The sequence below is a fragment of the Culex quinquefasciatus genome, chromosome 2, assembly GCF_015732765.1.
Source record: "Culex quinquefasciatus strain JHB chromosome 2, VPISU_Cqui_1.0_pri_paternal, whole genome shotgun sequence".
NCBI lineage: Eukaryota > Metazoa > Arthropoda > Insecta > Diptera > Culicidae > Culex > Culex quinquefasciatus.
In genome coordinates this window covers 166,221,021-166,244,291 of record NC_051862.1, presented here as the reverse complement: position 1 = coordinate 166,244,291, position 23,271 = coordinate 166,221,021, and the positions used below count along the sequence as shown (strand labels likewise).

The 23,271-nt window shown below is 36.1% G+C and overlaps 1 protein-coding gene across 3 annotated transcripts in view; it reads left to right on the top strand.

The window, feature by feature from the left end:
- The window catches only part of LOC6041960 (zinc finger protein chinmo), a 147,530-nt gene extending 124,552 nt beyond the window's left edge, over positions 1-22,978 (top strand). For 2 of the 3 annotated variants that reach the window (XM_038258431.1, XM_038258430.1), the window contains exons 4-8: positions 17,256-17,476; positions 17,540-18,114; positions 18,175-18,322; positions 18,378-18,582; positions 21,506-22,978. In XM_038258431.1, coding sequence (XP_038114359.1) covers positions 17,256-17,476; positions 17,540-18,114; positions 18,175-18,322; positions 18,378-18,582; positions 21,506-21,726 — 1,370 coding nt within the window. In that variant the 3' untranslated portion in view covers positions 21,727-22,978. The remainder of the gene's footprint in view (positions 1-17,255; positions 17,477-17,539; positions 18,115-18,174; positions 18,323-18,377; positions 18,583-21,505) is intronic. The other variant, XM_038258432.1, reaches the window with a different exon arrangement.
- The last annotated feature ends 293 nt before the right edge of the window (positions 22,979-23,271 follow it).

Genomic DNA, 23,271 nt, shown 5'->3' with positions numbered 1-23,271 from the left:
AATAATTATAAGCATTAAATTTTGATAAAAATGCCCTAGATTTTTTTAGTTTTCAGCAAAAACGTTCAAAATAAAAACATTATATTGCATCCTCATTCCCCCCGAGAATGGCCTAATCCCCCCCCAGGGGGAATTCCTCACCGGTTGAGAAACCCTGGATTAAACTGTACTTAAACTTATGTGTCAATTATATTTTCATAAATCGTTGTTTGTTACTACTAAAATATCTAATCTGATTTTTTTTGTGTTCAAAAAAATGAATCTTGAATTGCTTCAAATTTCCAAAAAAAATCTACAAAAAGGTGACGAAAGACCATAATTCGACTAAAGTCACTAAAACCCTTTACAACCCCATCCCGCCTCTGAGCGAGCTTCGATTCTTAAATCTTAAAAAATAGTTCTGTCAGCTAATGTATCATCATCGAAAAACATTGAAGAACTTTAAAAATTTCAGAAAATAGTAGCTTGACCTATTTTATGTGACTGTGTCAATGTTTTAAACAATGATTTTTTTATGGATCAATTTTGGTTATATTTTTTGCTAACATTTTCATTTTTGGAAATAAAAATAAGTACGCCGTATTTTTTAAAGCATTCTAGGCAAAAAACTAGAAAACAAACAAAAAAAATATTAAACAGAGGTTGTAAAATACGCCAAATACTATCAGAAAGGAACATAAACTAAACATGATAAATGCAAATTAAAATACTTAAAAATTAAACAAGACAAACGCAAAACATGAGAAGTGAGGTATTTCGTAAAGAAAAAAAATGCTCATGACATTATTAAAACGAAAAATAATGTATAAATGGGCATATAAGATTAATTGAATAAACACCATTAGATTAAGGAATTATTTTAAAAATATTTTTAAATTTCAAAAATATCGATTTCTGCTTTCATTGCTTAATAACAAAAAAATGATTAAATTCAACTGAAATTAATAACCAAATTTTTATTCCTTATTTCATGAATGTCTCAAAAAATAAGTGGGCAAAGCAATTGTAACTAATAACAAAAATTACATCGAAAAAGATTTTAGAACCAATTTTAAGCTATTTAAAATAACGTTATACAGTCATCCCACATATTCGGAACACCCACAAATTCAGAACACTTTTATGATAATTTGTCAATAGCATGCCAAAAGTAGCTTTTCTGTCGACCTTACTATTTCTAGAACCTTCATTTGGACATTATCTTGCTATTTCACTAGTAAAAGTAGTACTTTTTGAACAAAAAACTTCATTCCAAGACTATTTTGTCCAGAGCAGCAAAACACTGCCTCCAAATGGCCTGTTTCATAATTGTATTATTTAATTATTGAATTTAACTGATATTTTCACAAAAAAAAGTTATCAAACCATGTATAAAACATCACTAAGCTTGAGTTTCATTGGTTTCAGTGTGTGAAGTCATTATTTGGTAATAAATATGTACTCCTGGAGAGATTTGTGGATTTCAAGGGTCAAAATAATTATTCAAAAACTTCATACAAAATTTAAAATTTGCAGATGTTCGATACAGCGTTTGAAAGATCGCAAAAAAAGCTTTCAAATGAAGGTAAAAGCGAATCATTAAGTTCAATTATCGATTTGCTATGATTTTTTGAACATTGGCCGATCTGGAACCCGTTCCGAATATGTGGGTTTCGTTCATTTTTTAGTTTCAAAAATAAAATATTTTTCAAAATTTTCAAATTTTTGATGGAAATAGACGTGCATTAACAAAAACAAAATGGATTTAAAAAAAAACTTTTTCCAACATTTTAAGTGTATTTTTTTTTTTCAAAATATGTTGAATGTCAATAAATATTGTTTCAATCAACACCACCTCAAATTTAAAAATGTTAGTTTTTTTTTAAACTTATGATTGCAATTTAATTGTATTGGTTAATAATATACTTTAATTCAATATTTATATTTTTCTAAACCAAAATTAAATTCTTAATCAAAATCAAATTTTGAAATTTTCTTTTAATTTGCTGTTAGGATTAAATTATCAAACAACCAAGAGTCATTAAACCCTGACCTGCTTTCTTCTTCAATCTGACCTTTAGTTCCAAGAAGATCAGCAAACCTTTCAACACCGCAAAAAAAACCCAAAAACAAGAAACCACCCCAGACACCTCCACCTCCACACTCATAAAAAGAATTGATTAATTTGTTTACAAGCGAAAACCCCCCTCCTATCTTCGCGGAAAGTATGTGGAGAGGCGGTATTTGTGTCAGTGTGCCGATATTCGCTTCTTACCGCTCGCGCCATCTCATTTTCGTCCTTGGGTCGTGACGGATTTTTTTTCTTCTTCGGGAGGTTTTCCTTCGGAGAAAAAAGGATCTTCACCCCCTCTCGCGGGACGCGACGGCAAGTTCATCACCGGGGGTGGACACGAAGGATTGTTTTTTCTCTCGTGAGTCTTTCGGAGGGGTTGTTTTTGGCCTTTTATTTTACTACCATTTTCTTCCGGGGTTTGGCTTTTTTTTGGTCCTTGGCAGCATCCTTGTTTTTCGGAGAAGTGTGGGTGGGGGTGGAGCAACTCGCGGAAATGGGAAATTTATGCTTCTTTGGGTTGTGTGTGTGTGTGTGTGTGTGTGTGAAGGTGGGTTTATTGTTGTCGGTTTTATGATGAAAGCGTGGTTAGATTTGATTATTGTAAATGAGATTTGTCTGGCGGCGGAGAAGGTCGTTTTGGGAAGACCCCCGAGGGGAGAGAAAAAAGGACTCGCTGGGTGCCCGGTAGACCGTGGAAGGTTAGGTTTTTTTTTGTGGGTCGATGTCTTCTCGCCGTGGAGGATTCGGGGAAGGATTTCGTCGTCTCGGAACAGCTGTTTTCTCGTGGTGCGAAAAGTGCGTCGATTGAGTTGGGTCAGGCATAATTTGTTGAGTTAGGTGAAGGTTTGTTTTGTTTTCGTGGGGATTTTTTTCTTTCGTTGCGAGAAAGGGGTGAAATTATGTCTGGCTCGCGTACTACAACTTGGGATTCAAGGGTAGCAGATCTAGGTCGTCGTTTTGTGGCTAATTAGGTGACGAATGTTGTCGCTTATCAATAAAGTAGACTTTAAGATATAATTTGTCTACATTTTCATTTTTATAATATTTGAAAAAAAAAACCTTTCTTTTAATTAAATCCATACATTTCAATCACTCTACTCCGTGAAAAACTATACGTGAAATTTGTGCCAAAAAACGTCAACCCCATCCGAACAAGATAGTTGCGTCCACTTGACCACAATCCGTGCGGTTTTTCAAAGCGTCAGTTTGCTTCTAATATTTATTCCAATCTATATTCATTCCCCATTTTCCCGGTGATTTATGGGCGTTCCACTCCGTCGCACCGGCTTTTGGGGGTTGCTCCCCCGAGGGTGTGGGGACAGCGCATGCCATCGTCTGGGTCATATTGGGCAGTTTCCTGGCTTGAATAGCCGCTTCTTCCTTGCCCTTGCCCAAAATGCAACCAGATAAAAGTGCACGCATGGACAGGAAACTAGTTTTCCACGGTGACTTTTCCGCAGCGAAAATCTCAGACCCCACTGGAATTTTCGTGGAAAATCCATTCATCAGCCAGCCTCTCCCACCAAGAACCGAAGATTGACGTTATTGAAAATGGCCAATCTGCACTCTCCCTCGAGAGAGTGGACGTCGGGCCATTTTCGGTCAGCACTCTTCACGGTCCACAAATTGAAATTGATGACTATTTGTAAAATGCTAATTTCATGTATATTGCCGCTATCTGTCATTCATTTGCGTTTTCAATTCCTGCTCGCCAGGCCAGACTCGAGGAGGAGGATTCTCCGATTCTGCTGGTGGTCAATCTATCGATGAAAAAATGTCACCAGAAAAAAACACACACACTTTTTAGGGGGTGGTTTTTGGCAAAGCTTTCAGCATCCACTTCGGCCACACAGAGACTGTAGATATTTGGACGTCCACTTTTTTGACTGATGTGTGCGCTCTTTTGCCGAATCTTCTTTTTTCGACTGAGTGTTTAATGAATATTGATTTATAGGTGCGCGTTTTCCGGAATTAGATTCGCTTTTTCGCATCTCAAACCATGTGTCACACGAAGGAACTCCAGGTGATGTTGTGGGGGGGGGGGGGACCATCCACGCAGGACATATTGACAGAGCGAGACGGGGAGATGGAGACAGTTTTTTTTGATTCGGACTCGCTACGCAATGCAAACATTATCATCGCATGTATCAACAATCACGTTTTTTTTGTGGCTCGATCTGTTGGTTCCATATCGCTGGTAATTGGCAGAAGTTACACTGATAGAAAAATGTAGTTTATATTTCGCATTTTTAAATTTTTATTTTAATAAAACTTAGTTTATATTTTCTGAAAATTTAATTTCTCGTTCTTGAAATTCCACAAGAACATTAAGTGATTTAACTCCACGTACTCAAAATGTTTTTGATTTGCATTCAAACATTGTTCAACTACAAAAAACTTATGGTCATGTTTTTATTTGTTTTTTTGAGCTTTCATTTTACAGATATTTTATGCACGAAGGAGAGTCAAAATCTCTTTAAAAAAATCTTGGTAGATCTCAAAAAATATTCTTTTGATGAAAATTCAGTCCCTTCAAACTGTCAGCTTCGATGCTCTTCTTATCTCGATATTTTTCCTAGCTCGATAAATGGTCTCTAGGATTTCAATAGAACAAAAAAAAAAAATTACAAGGTCACATTTATGCAAAACGAAGCTTTTATTTATTTTTGTTTGCGGATTATCAGAAGAAAAATATTGTTTATCGAGTCTTAATTTAGCATCGATCTATAGATTGATGTTTCTCTCCCTCGATGGTCGCTTCAAAATTGCCAACTAGAAAGTGTCTTTATGTTAAGGTAATACAATCACAAGAAATTATCAACAAAAAATTGCCTCGAAACTAAAAATAATCTTATCACCCTGCTTGAAAAATCGATTGTTTTTACTAGTTGAGGTTTTAAATAGTTATCAAAATCTATGACTTGGCTAAAATTACATTTATATCCAGATTGTCCTGTTTTTTACCAATATTCCACAGTCAAAATCAGAAAGAAGTGTTTCAGAGTTATTCTGAATCAAAATTTGTTGATTTTATTTAGCTACAAATATTTAGAAAAAAGGTCAGTATTTGTTTGAAAACCGAAATTTGTTAACAAGGCATTGTAAATACTAAAAACTTAACATGATGAGAGCTTATAAATACTAAAAACTAGCACAAGACCAATGTTCTAAAAAAAACAAACCGATGTTTTCAAACTTTTTTTTCGAAGAGATCAAAAAATATCAAGAATGATTCATTTTTAACATTGAAAATCAGACAATAAAGTTTTAAGATATCGGCGTTTGACACCTTAAAAAATTCAATTTAAAAATTTCTTTTAATTTTAGCGGCTGTATCTTTGACGATTTTATATTTGAACTATTTGAAAAATTCGATGAATACATTACTTTTTCGCCAAAATCAAACCTAAAGTGGCTATAACTTTTCGATTGAAAATTCAATTCAATATAAAAAAATATACAAACAAGTTTTTGCTCAATCTTTTTAACAAAGTAAATTTTTTATTCAAAAAAATATAACTTTTGCCCGTATTTATGGAATTTTTGAAATTTAACTATTTTTGATAAAACTATTTAGGCCGTTGCCAATATTTTTCTAAGTTTATTTTTTCAAAAAGCTTAAAATTTGTAATGAAACAGATATTAAATCTACCTAAAACAATCTAAAATGCATTTTTCTGCATTGGTAATCCTATTTAGCCTGTTTGGGCTGGATTCAAAATATTTTCAATTTTTATGAAATTCCAATGCACAGGCACCGCAAAAAATTTTGTTTTCGCAAAAAATATTTTTTTGTCAATTCTTAGATATTTTGGAAAGTATATATTCTGGATAAATACAACCGCATCGATTCCATAAACAACTTCTATTCAAAATTATAAAAAATGACGATCAATCCTTCAACTTTCTTAAGATTTCTTGACTTCAACTCTAGGCTCCAAAAGCCACGCATTTTTTATTCCTGCAGAAAAAAATTAAGTATCGATAACAATACTCTCTATTTTTGGCAAACAGTAAATTGGTTCCGCTTTGACAGTTCAAAATTGAGGCCGTTTTGCGAACCACTATTCAGCACCCAGGTCATAAACTTCAAAAAATATTTGCAATTGCCTTACTGAAAAAATAAGATTATTTTCAAGATGTGACTATTTTTCTATAAAAAGTCCTAACTAATATCTACAACTTAGCCATGAAAACCAAACTGATCAGCCAAACCAATGATGGAAAATGTTTCCTGTAAGACTTCAAGAAAATTTAATGTTCAGTCAAAATAAGAGTTTAACCCATTTCCAGTTTTCGTGGAGAGGAAGAAGTTCAGAAGATGCGTTTCTAGTTGAAAAAAAAAAAATCTTCAAAAATACCATCATACAAACTAAGTGATTGCTTTTTTTTTGAACTATCATTAATATAAATACACGAACATTTTATGATTTATAAAATTATTTTAAGAAATTCATTTTTTTATAGAACTATTATTTGAATAATGTTTGAAAGCATTTTGTAATATAGTATTGAAATTTGGTTTGAAATTTTGTTTGGCCCCCCTCTGCCCTCCCTTTACTTTACTAGTTTAATCACATTGTTTTGTTTTTTTTTTCCTTTTTAAATTTAAGTCATGTTTATTTATTGTTCTTAAATTGATAAGTTTTGTTTGCCTTATTTATTAGAGAAAGAGACCTTTTTATCTACTGCCTAATCAGAAATCATTGGATAAGATTAATTAGTGACTCTAGGCAGGGATATTAGACCAACATTGAAAAAATCTGGCAAAGTTCAGAAAAAAAACTGGTAGACGAAAATCTTACAATTTTATAAAGGAATGAAGAGGGAGGATATCAATATTTTCATTTTTTTTTGTAAACTCCAGATGGTTTATGAATTTTTTTAACTCAAAAAGGTTTAATTTAAATTTTTATAGCAATAAATATTTACTGATTTTTTTGGATTTTTGATCACGATACTTAATTTAAATCAAAAAGTAGTTCAAAATTGTCAGAAAATGAAAAAAAAAATATCAAAACCTGTCGAAATCTGGCACAGATCACGATTATTATTAATGATGGAGGATAGTTGAAAAATCTGGCATTCCCAGATTTATCTTAGAACCCTGACTCTTGATAAGATTTGACGAAAACAGAAAATAAAAGGACAAAAAAGCTGCTAAAATTGTTATTGTTGAATCTTAAACCTTTCATAAACCTTAATAAAATAAAATGCGAAATCACACACTTTAAATATAACAAAAAATTAGGCAGAATGTGAAATGCATCTAAAATAGGAGGATGAAAAATCATTCCAAATTAAATAACTGAAACCTAATCAAAGATAAAATTGAATCGATTCAAAAATTGTAAAAAAAAAACTCACATCAAATTTAACAAGCATAAACATATGAAATGTTGATTGTAAATTGAACACAAAGTCGTAATTTTCCTTCAGTGTATCCTCCCAGCACGACACGCATGAAAATTGATTTCCTATTAGCACCGAGCTACCTTGGACACCTCCTCACCCTCTCACCCTTTCGGAAGCCCCAAATCCAGCGAAGCCGCCAAAAACTATGCGCCCCTACTCAGTCCACAGCCAACCACCATCATCGGTCCATGTCACCGAGCGGAGCCAGATGAAATAGTGAATTTCTGATGATTCCCTCCATCCTTCCCCCAACCCCAATCGAAGATTTGAATTTCAATTTTCAGCTCGCGCTCGCAGATTTTTTTTGTCCCGGACGAGTCTATTATGTCCGGTGGCCGTGATGGAGAACCGTGTTCCGTCGAATGTCACCGGTTTTTTTTTTTACAATCGGTAGCATACACGAGGATTTTCCAATTTTTCCTCGGTTGATTTAATGCGATATCGTTGACGGATGCGTGCTGCTGCGAGTGATGCCTACCTTCCAGGGGGAAAGTTTTTTGGGGTGGGCTAACGAACGACAATGGCCGGCCTCTGGATTGACACAACCTGCTACAGTTGGGAGGTTGCTGCCACACTCAGTTTCATTAGTCTATGCAAATATGTATCTTTTCTTATCGGTAGACTTTGAGGTGGAGCGGGGGGAAAGTGTTCAGAGACATTGCTCGGTTGTCATGTACGCGTGTACAATTGGAATGTTTGTGGTAGGACTGCTGCTGGTAAGGCTTCTGGTTCTGGCAGTAGTTTTGAGATAGGGAGTGGAACCGGGTTTAATTAATTGGCAACGTGTCTGGAAAATATGATGCGTTTGGGGGATGTTCCTTTTGAAATGAAAGATGAGAATGAATTTCGATTGTGGTTCGTGATTGATTTACTAAGATCTTGATTTAATTTGTTTTAAACTAATTTCCTTAACAAAATTGGAAAGAGCAAGAAATTTCTTCAATTCGACGCTAACCTTAATAAAATTTAATGGAAATATACAATTTTTGGAGGTTTTACCGTTGTACGAGTTTTTGGAAGACTGAGTGAACCATATTTCCAAAAGCAAATCAACTTGAAAGTTTTCACCAACGTATTTTTTCCTCCCAAATCCTTTGTCCTCTCACAACAAACACGCTCTCACAATGCAAACGGTCGCCTAATTAAATGTCTCAATCTTTTGTTTGCACTAGTCACGTTGGCCTCCCTCCCGCTAATCGAATCCTTGCCCCTGGGCAAATAGATAAAAACGTCGCCTCATCAAATTGGTAAACAGGAAGAATCACATTCGCCGGTCGCTGCAACCCGGTCCCGACGACAGGACTTGAACCCCGTTCGCTTGAAAAAAAAAAAAAGTTGAAAAAAAACGAATCCTTCCGCGATTGGTTTCATATGTAGCGACAGTCGGAGTTTTTCTGCCAATGTCCGACCCAACTCCCCCAGCTTTGTTTTTTTTTTGTTCGATTCTCGTTAGAAAAGTTCCATCAGGCTCGGTCAACTCCTGCAAAAAAAAAACCCCTCGCAAGGATCGAATGCAAGGCCCCGTCCAGGTGTATCCTTTCCATTATTTTCGCGGGGACGACAGACTGCGGGAGTTTGGGGCGCGAAATACGATTTAGGCATATAGCCAGCGAGGCAGAAATATCTGCCTCGGAACAGGACCGGGCCCGACTGTCGATTCTGGTGTACACAATTCAAAGAAAGTCTAGCGGTTGTGGCGCAGGGAGTAGGGTATTGATGTCCTGGTCGTTCGTCAACCAATATTCTAAAATATTTATCATTGTTTTTCGCTGTTCTGAGGATTTTTTTTCGGGTTTATTTTCCTGCGTGAAAAAAGGGTTTCAAGTGATGGATTTGCTGCTCGAATGAATTCGATAAAATACCCGTTTGAGTTGTTTGTTTGGAAACTTGCCTTTTATTAAATTCCAAGAATTGATTTAAAAAAAAACATAAAATTCATTCATTAAGTTATTATAACTTAACTTAATTATGCATTGTGCTGGGTATCAGACATTTTGAAGAAATTTTATCCATTGTGGTACATTCTAACGAAATTCAAAGTTTATTTGACTACAGAAAAACCTCTTTTTACGCGGTGGCGTTACGCTTTTTATTTCGTCGATTTCTCTAAAGGGTAATTCTCTACCAACTCACACGAAATCGGGAAAAGTTGCCCCGACCCTCTTCGATTTGCGTGAAACTTTGTCCTAAGGGGTAACTTTTGTACCTGATTACGAATCCGAGGTCCGTTTTTTGATATCTCGTGACTGAGGGGCAGTACGACCCCTTTCAGTTTTGAGCATGCGAAAAAAGAGGTGTTTTTCAATAATTTGCAGCCTGAAACGGTGATGAGATAGAAAATTAATGTCAAAAAGACTTTTATGTAAAATTAGACACCCGATTTGATGGCGTACTCAGATTTTCGAAAAAAAACCTATTTTTTATCGAAAAAAACACTAAAAAAGTTTTAAAAACTCTACCATTTTCCGTTACTTGACTGTAAATTTTTTTGGAAAATGTCATTTTAAGGGAAATTTAATGTTATTTTTGAATCTACATTGACCCGGAAGGGTCATTTTTTCATCTGGAACAAAATTTTTCATTTTAAAATTTCGTGTTTTTTCTAACTTTGCAGGGTTATTTTTTAGAGTGTAACAATGTTCTACAAAGTTGTAGAGCAGACAAATACAAAAAATTTGATATGTATACATAAGGGGTTTGTTTGTAAACATCACGAGTTATCGCGATTTTACAAAAAAAAAGTTTTGAAAAAGTTACTTTTTGCGTTTCTCTTTGTTTCGTCGTCCGTGTCTGTCACGGGTGACGATGAACGGCCATGATCGACGACGACTAACTTTTTCAAAACTTTTTTTTCGTAAAATCGCGATTACTCGTGATGTTTTTTTAGCAAACCCCTTATGTTTATACATCAAAATTTTTGTAATTGTCTGCTCTACAATATTATTGAACATTGTTACACTCTTAAAAATAACCCTGCAATGTTAGAAAAAACACGAAATTTTAAAATGAGAAAAATAGTTCTATATTAAAAAATGACCCTTCTGGGTCAATGTAGATTCGAAAAGTACATTAAATTTCCCTTAAAATGACAAGTTCCAAAATTTTGTACAGTCGAGTAACGGAAAATTGTAGAGTTTTTAAAACTTTTTTAGTTTTTTTTTCGATGAAAAATACGTTTTTTCGAAAATCTGACAAATTGCTTTTAAAATATTGCGAAAATGATGCGTCGTTCCAGAGAAATCGACAAATTTGAAAAACGTAACGCACCGCGTGAAAAGAGGTTTCACTGTACATGTTTTTCCTTGTAATTTTGACTGTTGAGTCAGTATCTGCCCTCAGAATTAAGCCTAAGAATCAAAATGTAAATGAAAAAGTATGATGAACGCTCTTGCAAACCCATAACCATGCAATCACAGTGTATTTCTGCGAAGCAACTTGTTTTACGCGCGCCAATTTGCGCGGACCAACATAAAATCCCGAACGCATACGCAACGGCGCGATGCGTAAAAGTGTGAAACCAACACTCCTCGCCATGCGGATATGCTTAACAGCCCATAAACCCATGGGGAGGCCATGCAGCATGGTCCACGTCAGAAAATTTATGCTTCCCCAAGATGTGTGTGCGCCAGCTATGTTGCAGCATACGCACAAAATTTCGACCGCCTCGAAAAAATAAAACCAAAAAAAAAAATGAGAATAAAGAAAAGAAACCAAAATCGAGAGCAAGAGTCGTGACCTAATTTTGAACAGCACTCGAGCGTTCTATATAATGCTTTATGCGCAATGATTGTTTCGAATGCGTAAACGCACAAACTCACACTCACTGGTGCAACTGTTCTACGCGTTGGAAAACGCACCGAAAAATGCGCTTCAGAATTGCCCGTTGCGTATTATACTCGCACACACACACGCAGTCAAGAAAGAGCAGCGAGGAAAAAAAAGTGTGTCAAACGCACACTGCTGCAAGTTCTGCCGAAATTTGTTGAGCTTCTGCCCCGGGGGGATGTCATAAATTAGGCCCCCCTTCTCTTACCCTCTCAGAACACAAGTTCTTCTGCTCCCACTTTTCTGTGTGTGGAGTATTTTGCTGCAGTTTAGAAATGCACTGTTAAAAGTTTCGACTGAAATATTCTCAATTTTAAAATTAAAGTGTTTTTTGGGGTCTTTTTAAAACATTAGATCAACTACGATGAATTTTTCTTTTTCAATATTTTATAACTGCGAAACCTCAAACAAGCACACGATGCTTACTAGTAGCATCAATATTTGTGTCAAGAAGTTTTATAACAACGTAATTTACCGGGAAAGGGACAGAGTTTGGAAACCCTCCGCGTAATGCTCAGATTGGAGTCTTTCCCTATTCCTCTCTTTCTTTCTTCCCGTTCCCTTTGATGAAAACGTCAAATTTTGTCGGCTGAGCAGAATCAGCTGTGAAATCTGAGAGATCGTAAAATGGTTGAACAGCTCCATCTTGGAGAGTGTGCTTCCCATTTATTCTGACATTTGATTAATATTGTGTTTTAAATGGTTGCATCGATAGAGTCGATTATGTCGGAAATCAGATGACAAATCGGAATAATTAAAAGATTTATGAATATCATTAGTAGAATATAGAAATGTTGCAAACAAAATATCACTTGATATTATTTTTAATTAAATCATTTTGCATTTTTCGATCATTTTATACCATTCGAATATTTAAAGAATTTTAGTTCAAAAATAGGCCTACAAAGCAGCAATTTTATTGTTTCAGTTAATTGCAAAAGATACTATTTTTGCAGCAATCAGTTTATAACTAACCTTTGAATCATTCTCTAAACATGAAAAAGTAATATAATATAATATGACTGTTCGAAATGAGAATAATAAAATAACAGTATTGTTTTAACCGTCTACAACCCAGCCCCGCCTTTCGACGGGCTTCGATTTAAATCGCCAAAAATCAATTTTTGATCTCTAAAAAGCATTGGAAAGAAGAACTCTCACAGTTTTAGAAAATTTATTTCAATTTCAATTCGGTTTTATTGGTGAATAATCAAGATGCAATAAGTTCTTTTGAGGTACATTACAGAGTTTTGGAATTCCTTTCAGCTGTGTGTTACATCATTATCCATTTTGGAACAATTAGGGGAACTATACCCTTTTTCAGCCTATTTCTATTATCGGCCTATCAGCACTTTGATCGTGAATTACAGCTTTCATAAAGTGTTTTTGACTGTTCCAAAGTAATAAATAGCTCAAATTAAAGTGAGCAAGCAACTCTCCATTGTTGATACATCTGAAAATGTTGATTTAATAGCAGAAAACGGCAAAAGTGATGAGAATTGGTCGAACGGCTTAGGGTGATTAAAATGGGTATATTTCCCCTATTACTTGTAAATAAAGGTGTCACCAAGAGTAAGAAAAATTAAGAAAAAAAACTTACTAAAATTACAAGGGAAAGGGAATAGAAATAGAGAAGGCTTAAAACTAGATCACAGTTTTTTTTATCCTTTATATATGTGCTTGATCATCAGCTCCCCAAGGGCCAGGAATTGCTCCGCCTTGTTACGGCAGGGTTTTGGAAAATTTATGGGTTGGAAGTTTGACTTGTTTTACGTGACTATGCTAATGTTTAAAAAAATGTTTTTTTTTAGGGGTGAATGTGTTTTTTACTCTCATTTCCTATATTTTAAGTAAAAAGCAGTAATTTTTCTAGTGTCCCAGACTATGCCTCTACGCATTTAGATAGGCAAAATGTAATGATAGGAGCTGGTAGAATAGGCCAAATACTACCGAAAACAAACATAAACTAAACAAGATAAATGCAAATTAAAATACCAAAAATGAAACAAGAAGAACGAAACAAGTAAAGTTTTTCGTATCAAAAAGCAAAGCAATCCACTTTAACGACCCCCGGGTCTTTAGTGGGCTCTGTTGCAAGTTTCTGCTCATTTCTAGGCGTCCGAAGGTTATGTGTGGTGAGTCACCCGAAACCTCTTTTACGCAAATGAACCGACGTTTTACTTCCCCATCCGATTGAAGGCCAGGAGGATAAGGCGGGAATCGAACCCGCGCCCCATAGCATTTAGTGATCGGCAGCCGAAGCCGCTAACCACCGCGCCACGAGGCCCCTCTTCGTATCAAAACGGGTAAAAAAAACTAAAAAAAAAAGCAGTAGAGGGTTAAATTACGAATTATCGCCATACAAAATTGGTATGTTTGTAAAATTGATAATATTTAAAAAAAACTGTATTTTGAGAAGGGATTTTCTAATCGATTTGGATTCTCAGGTTATGATAGGAATTTTTTAATTCACCTTTTTCTCACAAGAAAATAAATTTTCAAAAACCGCGTTGATAATTATGGACAATCCAAATTTAAAAAGGCCCAAATTACAGATTTTCAAATAAAAAAATTAAATAATGTTTTTAATTATTTTAACAACAAAACTAGACTTGCCATCGAAAAGTATTTGTTTTTAAGTGTTCATGTTTGTCTATTTTAGATTAGAATTTTATGCTTGAAAATCTGAAAAAAGTTTCTGAGAAAAATTATTGTAAATAATTCACGTTAAGAATTTTTTTTTCCAATAAGTGTTAAAAAATTAACTTTAAGAAAAATTCAATTTAAAAAATAAAAATATTTTTAAAATTAAGGAATCCTGCCCAACACTTCCAAGGGCTAGCAACATAAATTTCGGTAATTTGTTTATTGAGGCAATTATTTGGCCATATTCTTTTTCGCATTTTCTAGTTTAATATAAAAATATTCTGAAAGAAGTTTTGTAAAAACCTATTGATACCAAATTTTTATCTCTTCACGGTTTCGAGTTACAAATCACTGAAGAACGTGACTTAGAAAAACTTAACATAACTTAAAAAGAAGCCGCACCGTCACGAATTCTTGAGCAGGGACGAAAATTGCCCCTTTGAGCAAAGTTTCACGGAAATTTTAAAGGTCGGACCAACTTTTTCAGATTTCGTGTTAGTTGGCGGATATTAAATATTATAAATAGAACTAAAAAACTAAATTTTATTCTAAATCTTGAAAAATAAAATAACAGCTCATCGTTGAAAAAATCTTTCTTGAGGTTCCAGAATCCTCAGCGTAAAGGCTGGATAGATATCAGTGTGTGTATTTTTTTTTTTATTTTTTTTTTAAGTAGGGGTTGTTCCTCTGATTGTAGACCAAATACTCTCCTATTACCATTAAAATCTGTAAAATCCAAAGATTGTCAAGTTGCAGTTCATACGCCAGTGCTTGCACGAATTTAATATAATATTAATAATTTATACACGTATGTATCAAGCCATTTGAGTTCTTTCAATTATATTGTGCATCAGTTAGTATAGAAATGTTCAATTAAAGTAATTTATATAGTTCGAGCTTCAGAAAACTTCCTTTTTTCAAATTTCTCCTGCGAAATAACAATTCAAATTGTAAGAATGACTCTGCATCACCTCTAGGTGGAATAATTCAAATTTTATATATTGTTTCTGAATGTAAAAGAAATTTATTAAATCATGTTTAGCAATCTTCTGAGGTTTAGCAGTTCAAAAGAGTTTGAGGTAATTGTAAAAAATTATTAAAAAAAGAGAAGATGACCTATGTCTTACCAAACATTTGCAATTTTCTTCAATATTCATCTGAATAGTTTTATAAATAAGAATGTGATTCTTGTTGAAAATCTATTAACAAAAACATTCTTGATAGAATTTAAAAAATATATTTCAATTCATGATATGAATAAAATAATTTAAATCAAAAATTAAGTTCAACCAATGGAGCACCCGCAGTCGAGCAGTTTTTGACAGTTCGCTCCATAAGAAATACATTGTAGAAAAAAGCAAAAACTGGTCGAATGGAAGTGCTCCATTGGGTCCTAAAATGAAGCTTAGATTGCTGATATTATTGTTTACAGCGATAAAGCTTATTTTTCTGAGTACAATGACCCTTTGTACGAGCACAAAGAGTTTAAAATGGATTTTTAAATCAATTTTGAAAAATTAACCTCGCGGTCCTTCTTGACAGAAAAGCTTCTACTTGACAGCTCGTTCCAAGGGGACCATAGTTGATCCATCGAAAAAATGTTGTCTTGTCAAAAAAAATTTTTGCATTAAAATGAAAAAAAGTGATCAGAAATGGTTTTTAATCGTGTTTTTTACCGTTGTACATAAAAATTGACACAGAACTTTAGTACCCAATTGTTTTGAAAAAAAAAAAAATGATTCAATCATTTTGATAAATATTTTGATCAATCAATCACATTTTAATTTCAAAATTCAAACAACTGTGTCAAATACGCGAAAAAAATAATTCAAAATCATCCTGTAGAATAAAGTTAATCACACAATGATTCACAAAAAAACATAATTTCTTCTGACGCAACTCATTGCACCAACAAACAAAAAAAAAAGCAGTCACTCTCACGTAATCGATAAGGCATGTCCATTCCATTCATACACTCTACACACTGCACTGCAGTCTACGCTGCACTCTGAATCAACCCAATGGAGCACCCGATTCGAGTGGTAGAAATGACAGTTCTACCATAAGGAATACATTGTAGAAAAAAGCAAAAACTGCTCGAATGGAAATGCTCCATTGTACCAACGCGCAACAGTGACCTAATTTCTGACTTTTCTAATCTAAGAATAGGTGCGGCTCCCTCGACCTCCTCCCGAAAAAAAAATATAGGTCCACATAAACATCGTTTATCACCCTCCCCAAAAACTCGAATACGGCAAAATAATGCAGTTCATTTCCGACCCAAATTTTTCGTGTGTGTTTGGGTTTGGGGAGACTTGCAACTATCCCTTGGCTTAAATTTACATTTTTTTTTAATTTTAAAAATTCATATTTTTTCAAAATAAATAAATTTTTGGTAAAACAAGTTTTTCCCTGATAGAAAATTGTTACAAAAAATCGATAGTCAAGGGTTAGTACGTGTTCCACAAACACTCGAAAAAAGATGTGTGTTTAGTAAGACCTTGAAAAAGTGCTACCAGCAGCAGCGTGAGAGTTTGGGGAGTGATGTCATCAATTTTTTTTTGCTTCTTACAAAAAGAGAGGGCATTTCCTGGAAATTTTGCTTGCGCTTATCAGAATCAGTGCAAACGCCACACTTCAGTAAAAATTTGTTGTGTGATATTTTTGGTACACTTTTGGCGCCATTCATTTCATTTTTAGGAAGTTGTGGCTTTATCGTAAGTATTAACACTATGATAACGCCTAAAGTTAGTCTTAGCACAATTTTTGCTTGAAACTGGCAACACTGCCCGGCGTCCAAAGCGCGTGAGAACTGAGCGAAACCAGAAGGCGCGTTAATTTATGACTCAAGTGGTGCAAGATCGTTAGCATTGGTTACGCAGAAGCATTCTAGATTTTGGGGGGTTCAGTGAATCATTATGCAATGTATGCTTGCTTGCCAACATGTTGCTTCAGCTAAGTTACGAGCGCGAAAATATTTGGAACTACTGGCAGCAGGAAAAATGTGTTCCGAGAAATTTTAATTTGAATGGTTGCATTTCGTCGTTATCGTGCAAGTTTGTCACACGTGCATTTTGGGGAAAATTGAGTTAAGAACGAGATTTTGTGCAGCTTCCAAAACTTACCTTTTGACCTTCATAGATCTTCAAAATAATATTTCTATTCTGAGATATTCAAGAAAAACTGTAAAAACCATGTGCAATGTTGACACTCTTCATATAACATTCAATATTCAAAGCAGAACCTTTAACTTTGATATCTAGTTCTAGTTCAACAAGTATAATAACTAATTCATTTTACTTTTCTCCATTCACAGGAACCGTCTTCAACGCCCACAAGGTCATCCTGGCGGCGTGCTCGAAAAACTTTGCCGACCTGTTTGAGCGGGCTCCGGTCGGCACCGGCCAGATCTGCGTGATGCTGGAGGCCACATCCGCCGACAACATGCACGCCCTGCTCGAGTTCATGTACAAGGGCGAGGTGCACGTGTCCCAGAAGGCGCTGGAGAGCTTCCTCAAGGCGGCCGAGAATTTGCAGGTAAATGCACAATAATTAGCAAGTTCTTCAGGAATACTTACGACTCGCCCTCTCCTCCCCCAGGTCAAAGGTCTCACGACGGAGCACGGGCGGTTCGCCAGTGCAAACGCCGCCTCCAGCCAGCCCCAGCAGCAGCAACAACAGCAGCAACAGCAGCCGTCGTCGTTCCACGAGTCGTCCTCCTCAAACAACCTGCCATCGCCGGCGTCCCGACGGGCGCAACGCAACTCCCTGTCGGCATCGCTCGAGTCCATCAACCGGGTCGTCAAGAACGAACAGAACGCCAACAGTGGCAACTCCGGCGTAGACCGGGGCGGACCGGACGACGGGCCGGACGGCCCGGGTGGTAGACGCCGCGGTGGCTCGACCACGCCCAGCTTCTCCTCCTACCTGCAGCCGTCGTATCTGCCCCAGCCGTACGAATCGTCCCGCAAACGCTCGATGCGCAGCCCATTCTACGAACCCCACCAGGAGGCGACCGCTCGCGGCAGTGTACTGCGCGACGGCAAGGCCAGCATCGGCAATGACAGTCCAGTGAGCGGCAGCAAAAACTACCGGCCCTCGAGCAGCGGTTCGTCGGCGGCACCCACGGAAGCGGACACGGCACACACGGACCGGGATTCACCGCAGCAGTCAAAGTGAGTTCTCAAAACTTCTGCAAGAAGCCATCAACCCTAACCTTTATTCTCCCCCCGCAGTCGCTACGAGAACCACAGCCCCAGCACGACCCACCACGGCAACGGTAACGGACCAGTCTCCTCGAACACCCTGGAACGGGACGAACGAAGCGAGCGGGCACTCTCCGAGGACGACAAGCTCAAGATCGACAGCAGGGAGGGTAACGAGGTGAGACTTGCTTCTAACCTTGTAGTTTCAAAGTAACAATCCGGTGTCTTCCTAGGCCGGTGCCGAGGATCTGCGAGTGAAGATGGAGATGCGACCGATCCAGTCGCCGCTGACGTCGTCCGCCCCGCCCACGCCCACCACCCCCGTCGGCTTCATCAACGTGAAGGGCGGTCTGCCCGGAGGTCTGGACGGAACGATGCCCGCGGTCGACATGCTGGGAATTCTGAGCGCCACCCGGGAAAGCGTGACCACGGCTGACGGTAAGTGTGAGGGGGATTGAAAATTTGTTTTTTGGTGGAGAAGAGAATTAACATGCTCATTATTTTGTTTTGTTTACAAGGTTTGAATCTGATTTAAAAATTCTGATGCTATTTATTGTTTATGTTCATAACCTTAAAACTGTTTCCTATTTCAACTGCTTCATTTCCTTGAAAAAATAATAATTTTGAACTGTGTGGTTGATATCCGTGCTCAATATCAACCCACTTCAATAAACCATCTCTGCGATAAACTTTACGAAGTACGCCTGGACGCTTTGATTTTTGCGATGAATTAATGCAGTTGAATGTAATGGCTGCTTGCAGGAAGGTTTGACTAGAGATATTGGAGTTTATTAGAGAACGGTCTAAACGTACCAATCGAAGCACGAGAGCTAGCTAGCATTTGCTCGATTGGTAGCTCCGATTCGATTGGCACTTTTAAATTGAGATGGCCGTTCTCTAATAAACTCCAGGTTCTCTAGGGTTGCCAGGTAAAAATTAATTTAAAAATCTGACCAAGTATCAATAAAAAAAACTTGAAAAATCTGGCAGACAAAATCTAACAATTATGAAAAAGGAAGTTGAAAGAGCAAATGAATTATTTCAAAAGTTTGTAGAATTCAGATCATTTAATTGACTGCACCTCAAATAGGTTAAATTGGGTTTTTTAATTAATATTTTCCTTTTTTTAAATAAAACTCGTTAATTTTAATCAAAAAGTTGTTTGAAATTGGCAGAAAATTAAAAAATTGTAGAAACCCCCCACCCCCAATTCCAATTCTTCAGCAACTAATTATCAATGTTAAAAAAATATTTTGAAATCTGGTAATCTGGACTTACTTCTCAAAACGCCAAATATTCAAGACTATGCCCTTTTGAAAAGTTAGTATTGGTTCCAAAATTTCTGAAAGGATCACGAAATTTTACAAATCTGGATTTTTTTTTAAAAGGTACAATAAACCAAATTTCCAGTTTTTGCTTTTTGGGTGTTTTTGAAACCGCCTTGAGTTAGGGGTATTGAAATAACGCCCAAAAACTCAAAATTTGGTTTATGGACCTTTTCAAAAAAAAAAAAAATCCAGAAATGTTTAATTTTTTTAATAACGGACCATTATTGGCTGAGATATTGGCAATAGAAAATGTAGGTGTAAGATTTGGATAAGGCTTTAAAAATTTAAACTTTTCTGTTTATTCTTATTTTATCGTGCTGTCTCAGCAACCGGAGGTCCAATCTGCAATGTTTTTAGACGAAATTTTAGGAAATTTTCGAAAAAAATATGTCCAGAAATGGTTACTTACGAGCACTTTTGTAAACAATCAAAACTGTATTTTTTTTAGTGAAATTCAACTTGAGGTGGCCATGAAAACGTTACAATTTATCAAAAGCACAATTTCGATTTCACATTTAAAACTGTAGCATTACAAAATATTTCGATTATCCGAGCTTTTGATTATCCGAAGTTCGATTATCTAAAGGTTTATAAGGGACTTCGGAAAATCTAAACACGAACAAAAAAAAATTCGTTTATAAATTTGAATGGAATAAATATCAAAATAATCTCAACAATCAAAAATCAGATAACGCAAAAATAAAAAATCATGATTCGATTATCAGACGTGAACTTTTTCCCTGACCTTCCGATAATCGATTCTGGACTGTATCTATTTTTTTTTTCAAAAGACACATTTTATTCAAAAAATTATTACTCGGCTGCAAAATTTTTGGTAATTCTCTAAGACTCAAAAGCAGTCAAAAAAATATTTTTTCAAAACATTAAAAAAATAAAAATACGGTATTTGAGAAATTGAGTTTTTGTGATGATTTAGAAATCGGAAAAACATGTTTACTCATTAATACTTACAACTTTCCCGAAGACCTCAAATCGAAAATTTCTCCTAAAGATACAGTTTTTCGAATATTTACGTACCATTTTTGTATAAACAGCAGCCAACATTGTAATCTACTATCTTTGATTGTACACTCAAACCCCGATGGTTTGACACAGACTGTTGTCAAACGAACGGGTCACGTTTTAGTTTGACACCCCTTTTACACGGAGTTCACACACACTACCAAACAATTGTTTTGATAATGTGCGTGAGTGCCGTGTAAAAAGTGACAGTTCATACGCGATTAAAAGCTCAAAAATTCCGACAGATGGCGCAAAGCATCGAAGAATGACGATTCAAATTTTCGCTGTTCGGTTACATAGGAATGCAAACTCAAAATTGAATTTATAGCTCTTAGAACAACTTTTGAGAAAAAATTCAAGTAGTACGAGTGTAAACTTTTTGCCCTCTATAAATTAACGCAATAAAAAAATTGAAAAAAAAAATAATTTTGCAAAAAATAATATTGTTTAAAATGATAGAGCATCAAAAGTTAACAAAGTATCAGCTCGAATTTTTTCTCAAAAAATGTTTTGAACGCTGGAATTTAACAAAACAGAATTCGCATACATAACCTCAAAGGGCGGAAATTTCAATCGACATTCTTCGCTCTGTTCTGCTACTCAACACTAGGTGTCGCTGTCGTTTGGCTCTTGAACGGCAATAGCTGAACGGTTTCTCGACCATACGCCAGAAATTTTGGTAGAAATCTGAGCAAACCCGGCAAGACAAAAAATAGAGATTTCAATTAAGAATTTTCTCGAAGAGTATGAAGCATTTGGTGCTAAAAACGATGGAATGGTCATATTAGGATTTAAATTGAGATTCCATGTTGATTTGAGTAAATTTAAATTTTGCACTTTGCTGGAATCTTGGAAATGTGCACTCAGATCACAGACAGAACATTGAGCAAAACATCTCCTTAAGCCTTAGCTCACCCTTAACTAACCGGCTTGCGTTGAGTGTTTTCCGAGGAGTGTGCGCGACCCACTAACCGTACCATTTCCCGCTCCAATCTTGTGTCTCACCCCAGGTTCCCTTCCCCCAGGCAAGAAGCTGCAGTGCCCCCTGTGCGACCGCCAGTACGGCTACGAGACGAACCTGCGCGCCCACATCCGCCAGCGGCACCAGGGCATCCGCGTCCCGTGTCCCTACTGCTCGCGAACCTTCACCCGGAACAACACCGTGCGGCGACACATTGCCCGCGAACACAAACAGCAGACGGCGTTCATGCCGAACCAGCTGCACAGTTAAGGTGGGGGATTGGGACCCGCCGACGGAAGGAAGTTCGAAAACTGCCAGCAGAACATCAGCCAAAAAAAAACTCGCGAGCAAAACAAAGCACACACACACACTCGAAAGAAAAGCTAAAGTGATAAAGTGAAGAGAGAGAGAAATCCGAAATTTATTTCGCAAATAAGGCAAACTTGGAGATAAATTGAAAGAAGGAAGAAGAAGGAGAGCAAGTTCGAAGTGAAATTGGCAAAGCCGAAACAGCTTGCTTGCTTGGTGTGTGAGTAATTTTGAGATGTATTTCGCGCCAATTTTGTTCTCTCAAAGAGTGATAAACACAGACCGATGTTACCGCGATGATATGCGCAAGTTGAAAGACGCAAAACTGAAATGCAATACTTTTTAGGTTTTTTTTCCCCCTCTGAAGATGCTTACCTTTTTATTTTTGTTCGTTCTACACAAAGTTCCTCTATAATTCTGAAGCAACAGTTTCTCACGTTCATTTCACACACACACATACAAATACACGTGTAGAAATCGCGTGGCTTTCTTTCCAAACGTGTGAAAGATAAACAGAATCACCACAAGTGTCATTATTTAATAATTTAATAAAGAAGAAGAAGCATACATAGTTGAAGTATAGGAAAAAAGGGCTAATACGAGAACGTATCTGATTCACAGAATAATTAAATACAAGATATAATTGACGTTTAATTTATTGCGCAAAGAAACTACACAGATTGATATCAAGTTTTTTCTCACCACAATAGAAAAAGAAGATGTTAAGTAACAGTAATAGAAGTGAAATGAATAATGAATACACAAAGTACCTGCTGATAATAAGAAATAAAAAAAAAACATAGAGTAATCAGAAATATTTAAATTTAAATATATGAAATAATATTTAAATATATTGTAACGTAAGCGCGGTTGCAGTGAAACACACACACAAACACAAACAGATAAACAGAAAGTAAAAGGAAACCCAATCTGCTTGACGAAAAAGACATTTCAATTAACAAGTGGTCGAATCAATCTAACCAAAACTGTACAAAAAGCAAAACAAACCCGCATCAAACTAGAGCAAAAAAGAATCGTTTGTTTTCCGTTCAGTTTTCCGTTACCTTTGCTCGAAACGTTGAACTATACTGCAAAATAGTATAAAACTTGGTGCCTACCTAAGAGAAACTACTACTACTACTACTACTATACCTACTAAACTGAAACCAATTTGCGCGCGCAACAACCGAAATAGACGAATCAATAGAACCTACACTAGAGTTACTTGTTACATCGGATTGATCTCATTTTAAGAAAGAAGAAACAACTCTTTAACGCATATAGAAACAATTTTTAAACACGCAATCAACATACCTACACACAAACACACACATACAAAACAATTTCACCCCCTTTTAAAACATCGTTTTTTAAGCAAACCAGCAAAAACCCCTTTTCGGCGAAAAATACATCTCAAAATTTAACCCCCACTAAAAAGAAGCAAAAAAATCGAAGAAGAAGACGAATCAAACGAATCGAAAGGACTTTGTTTTTCTGAGTTTTTGT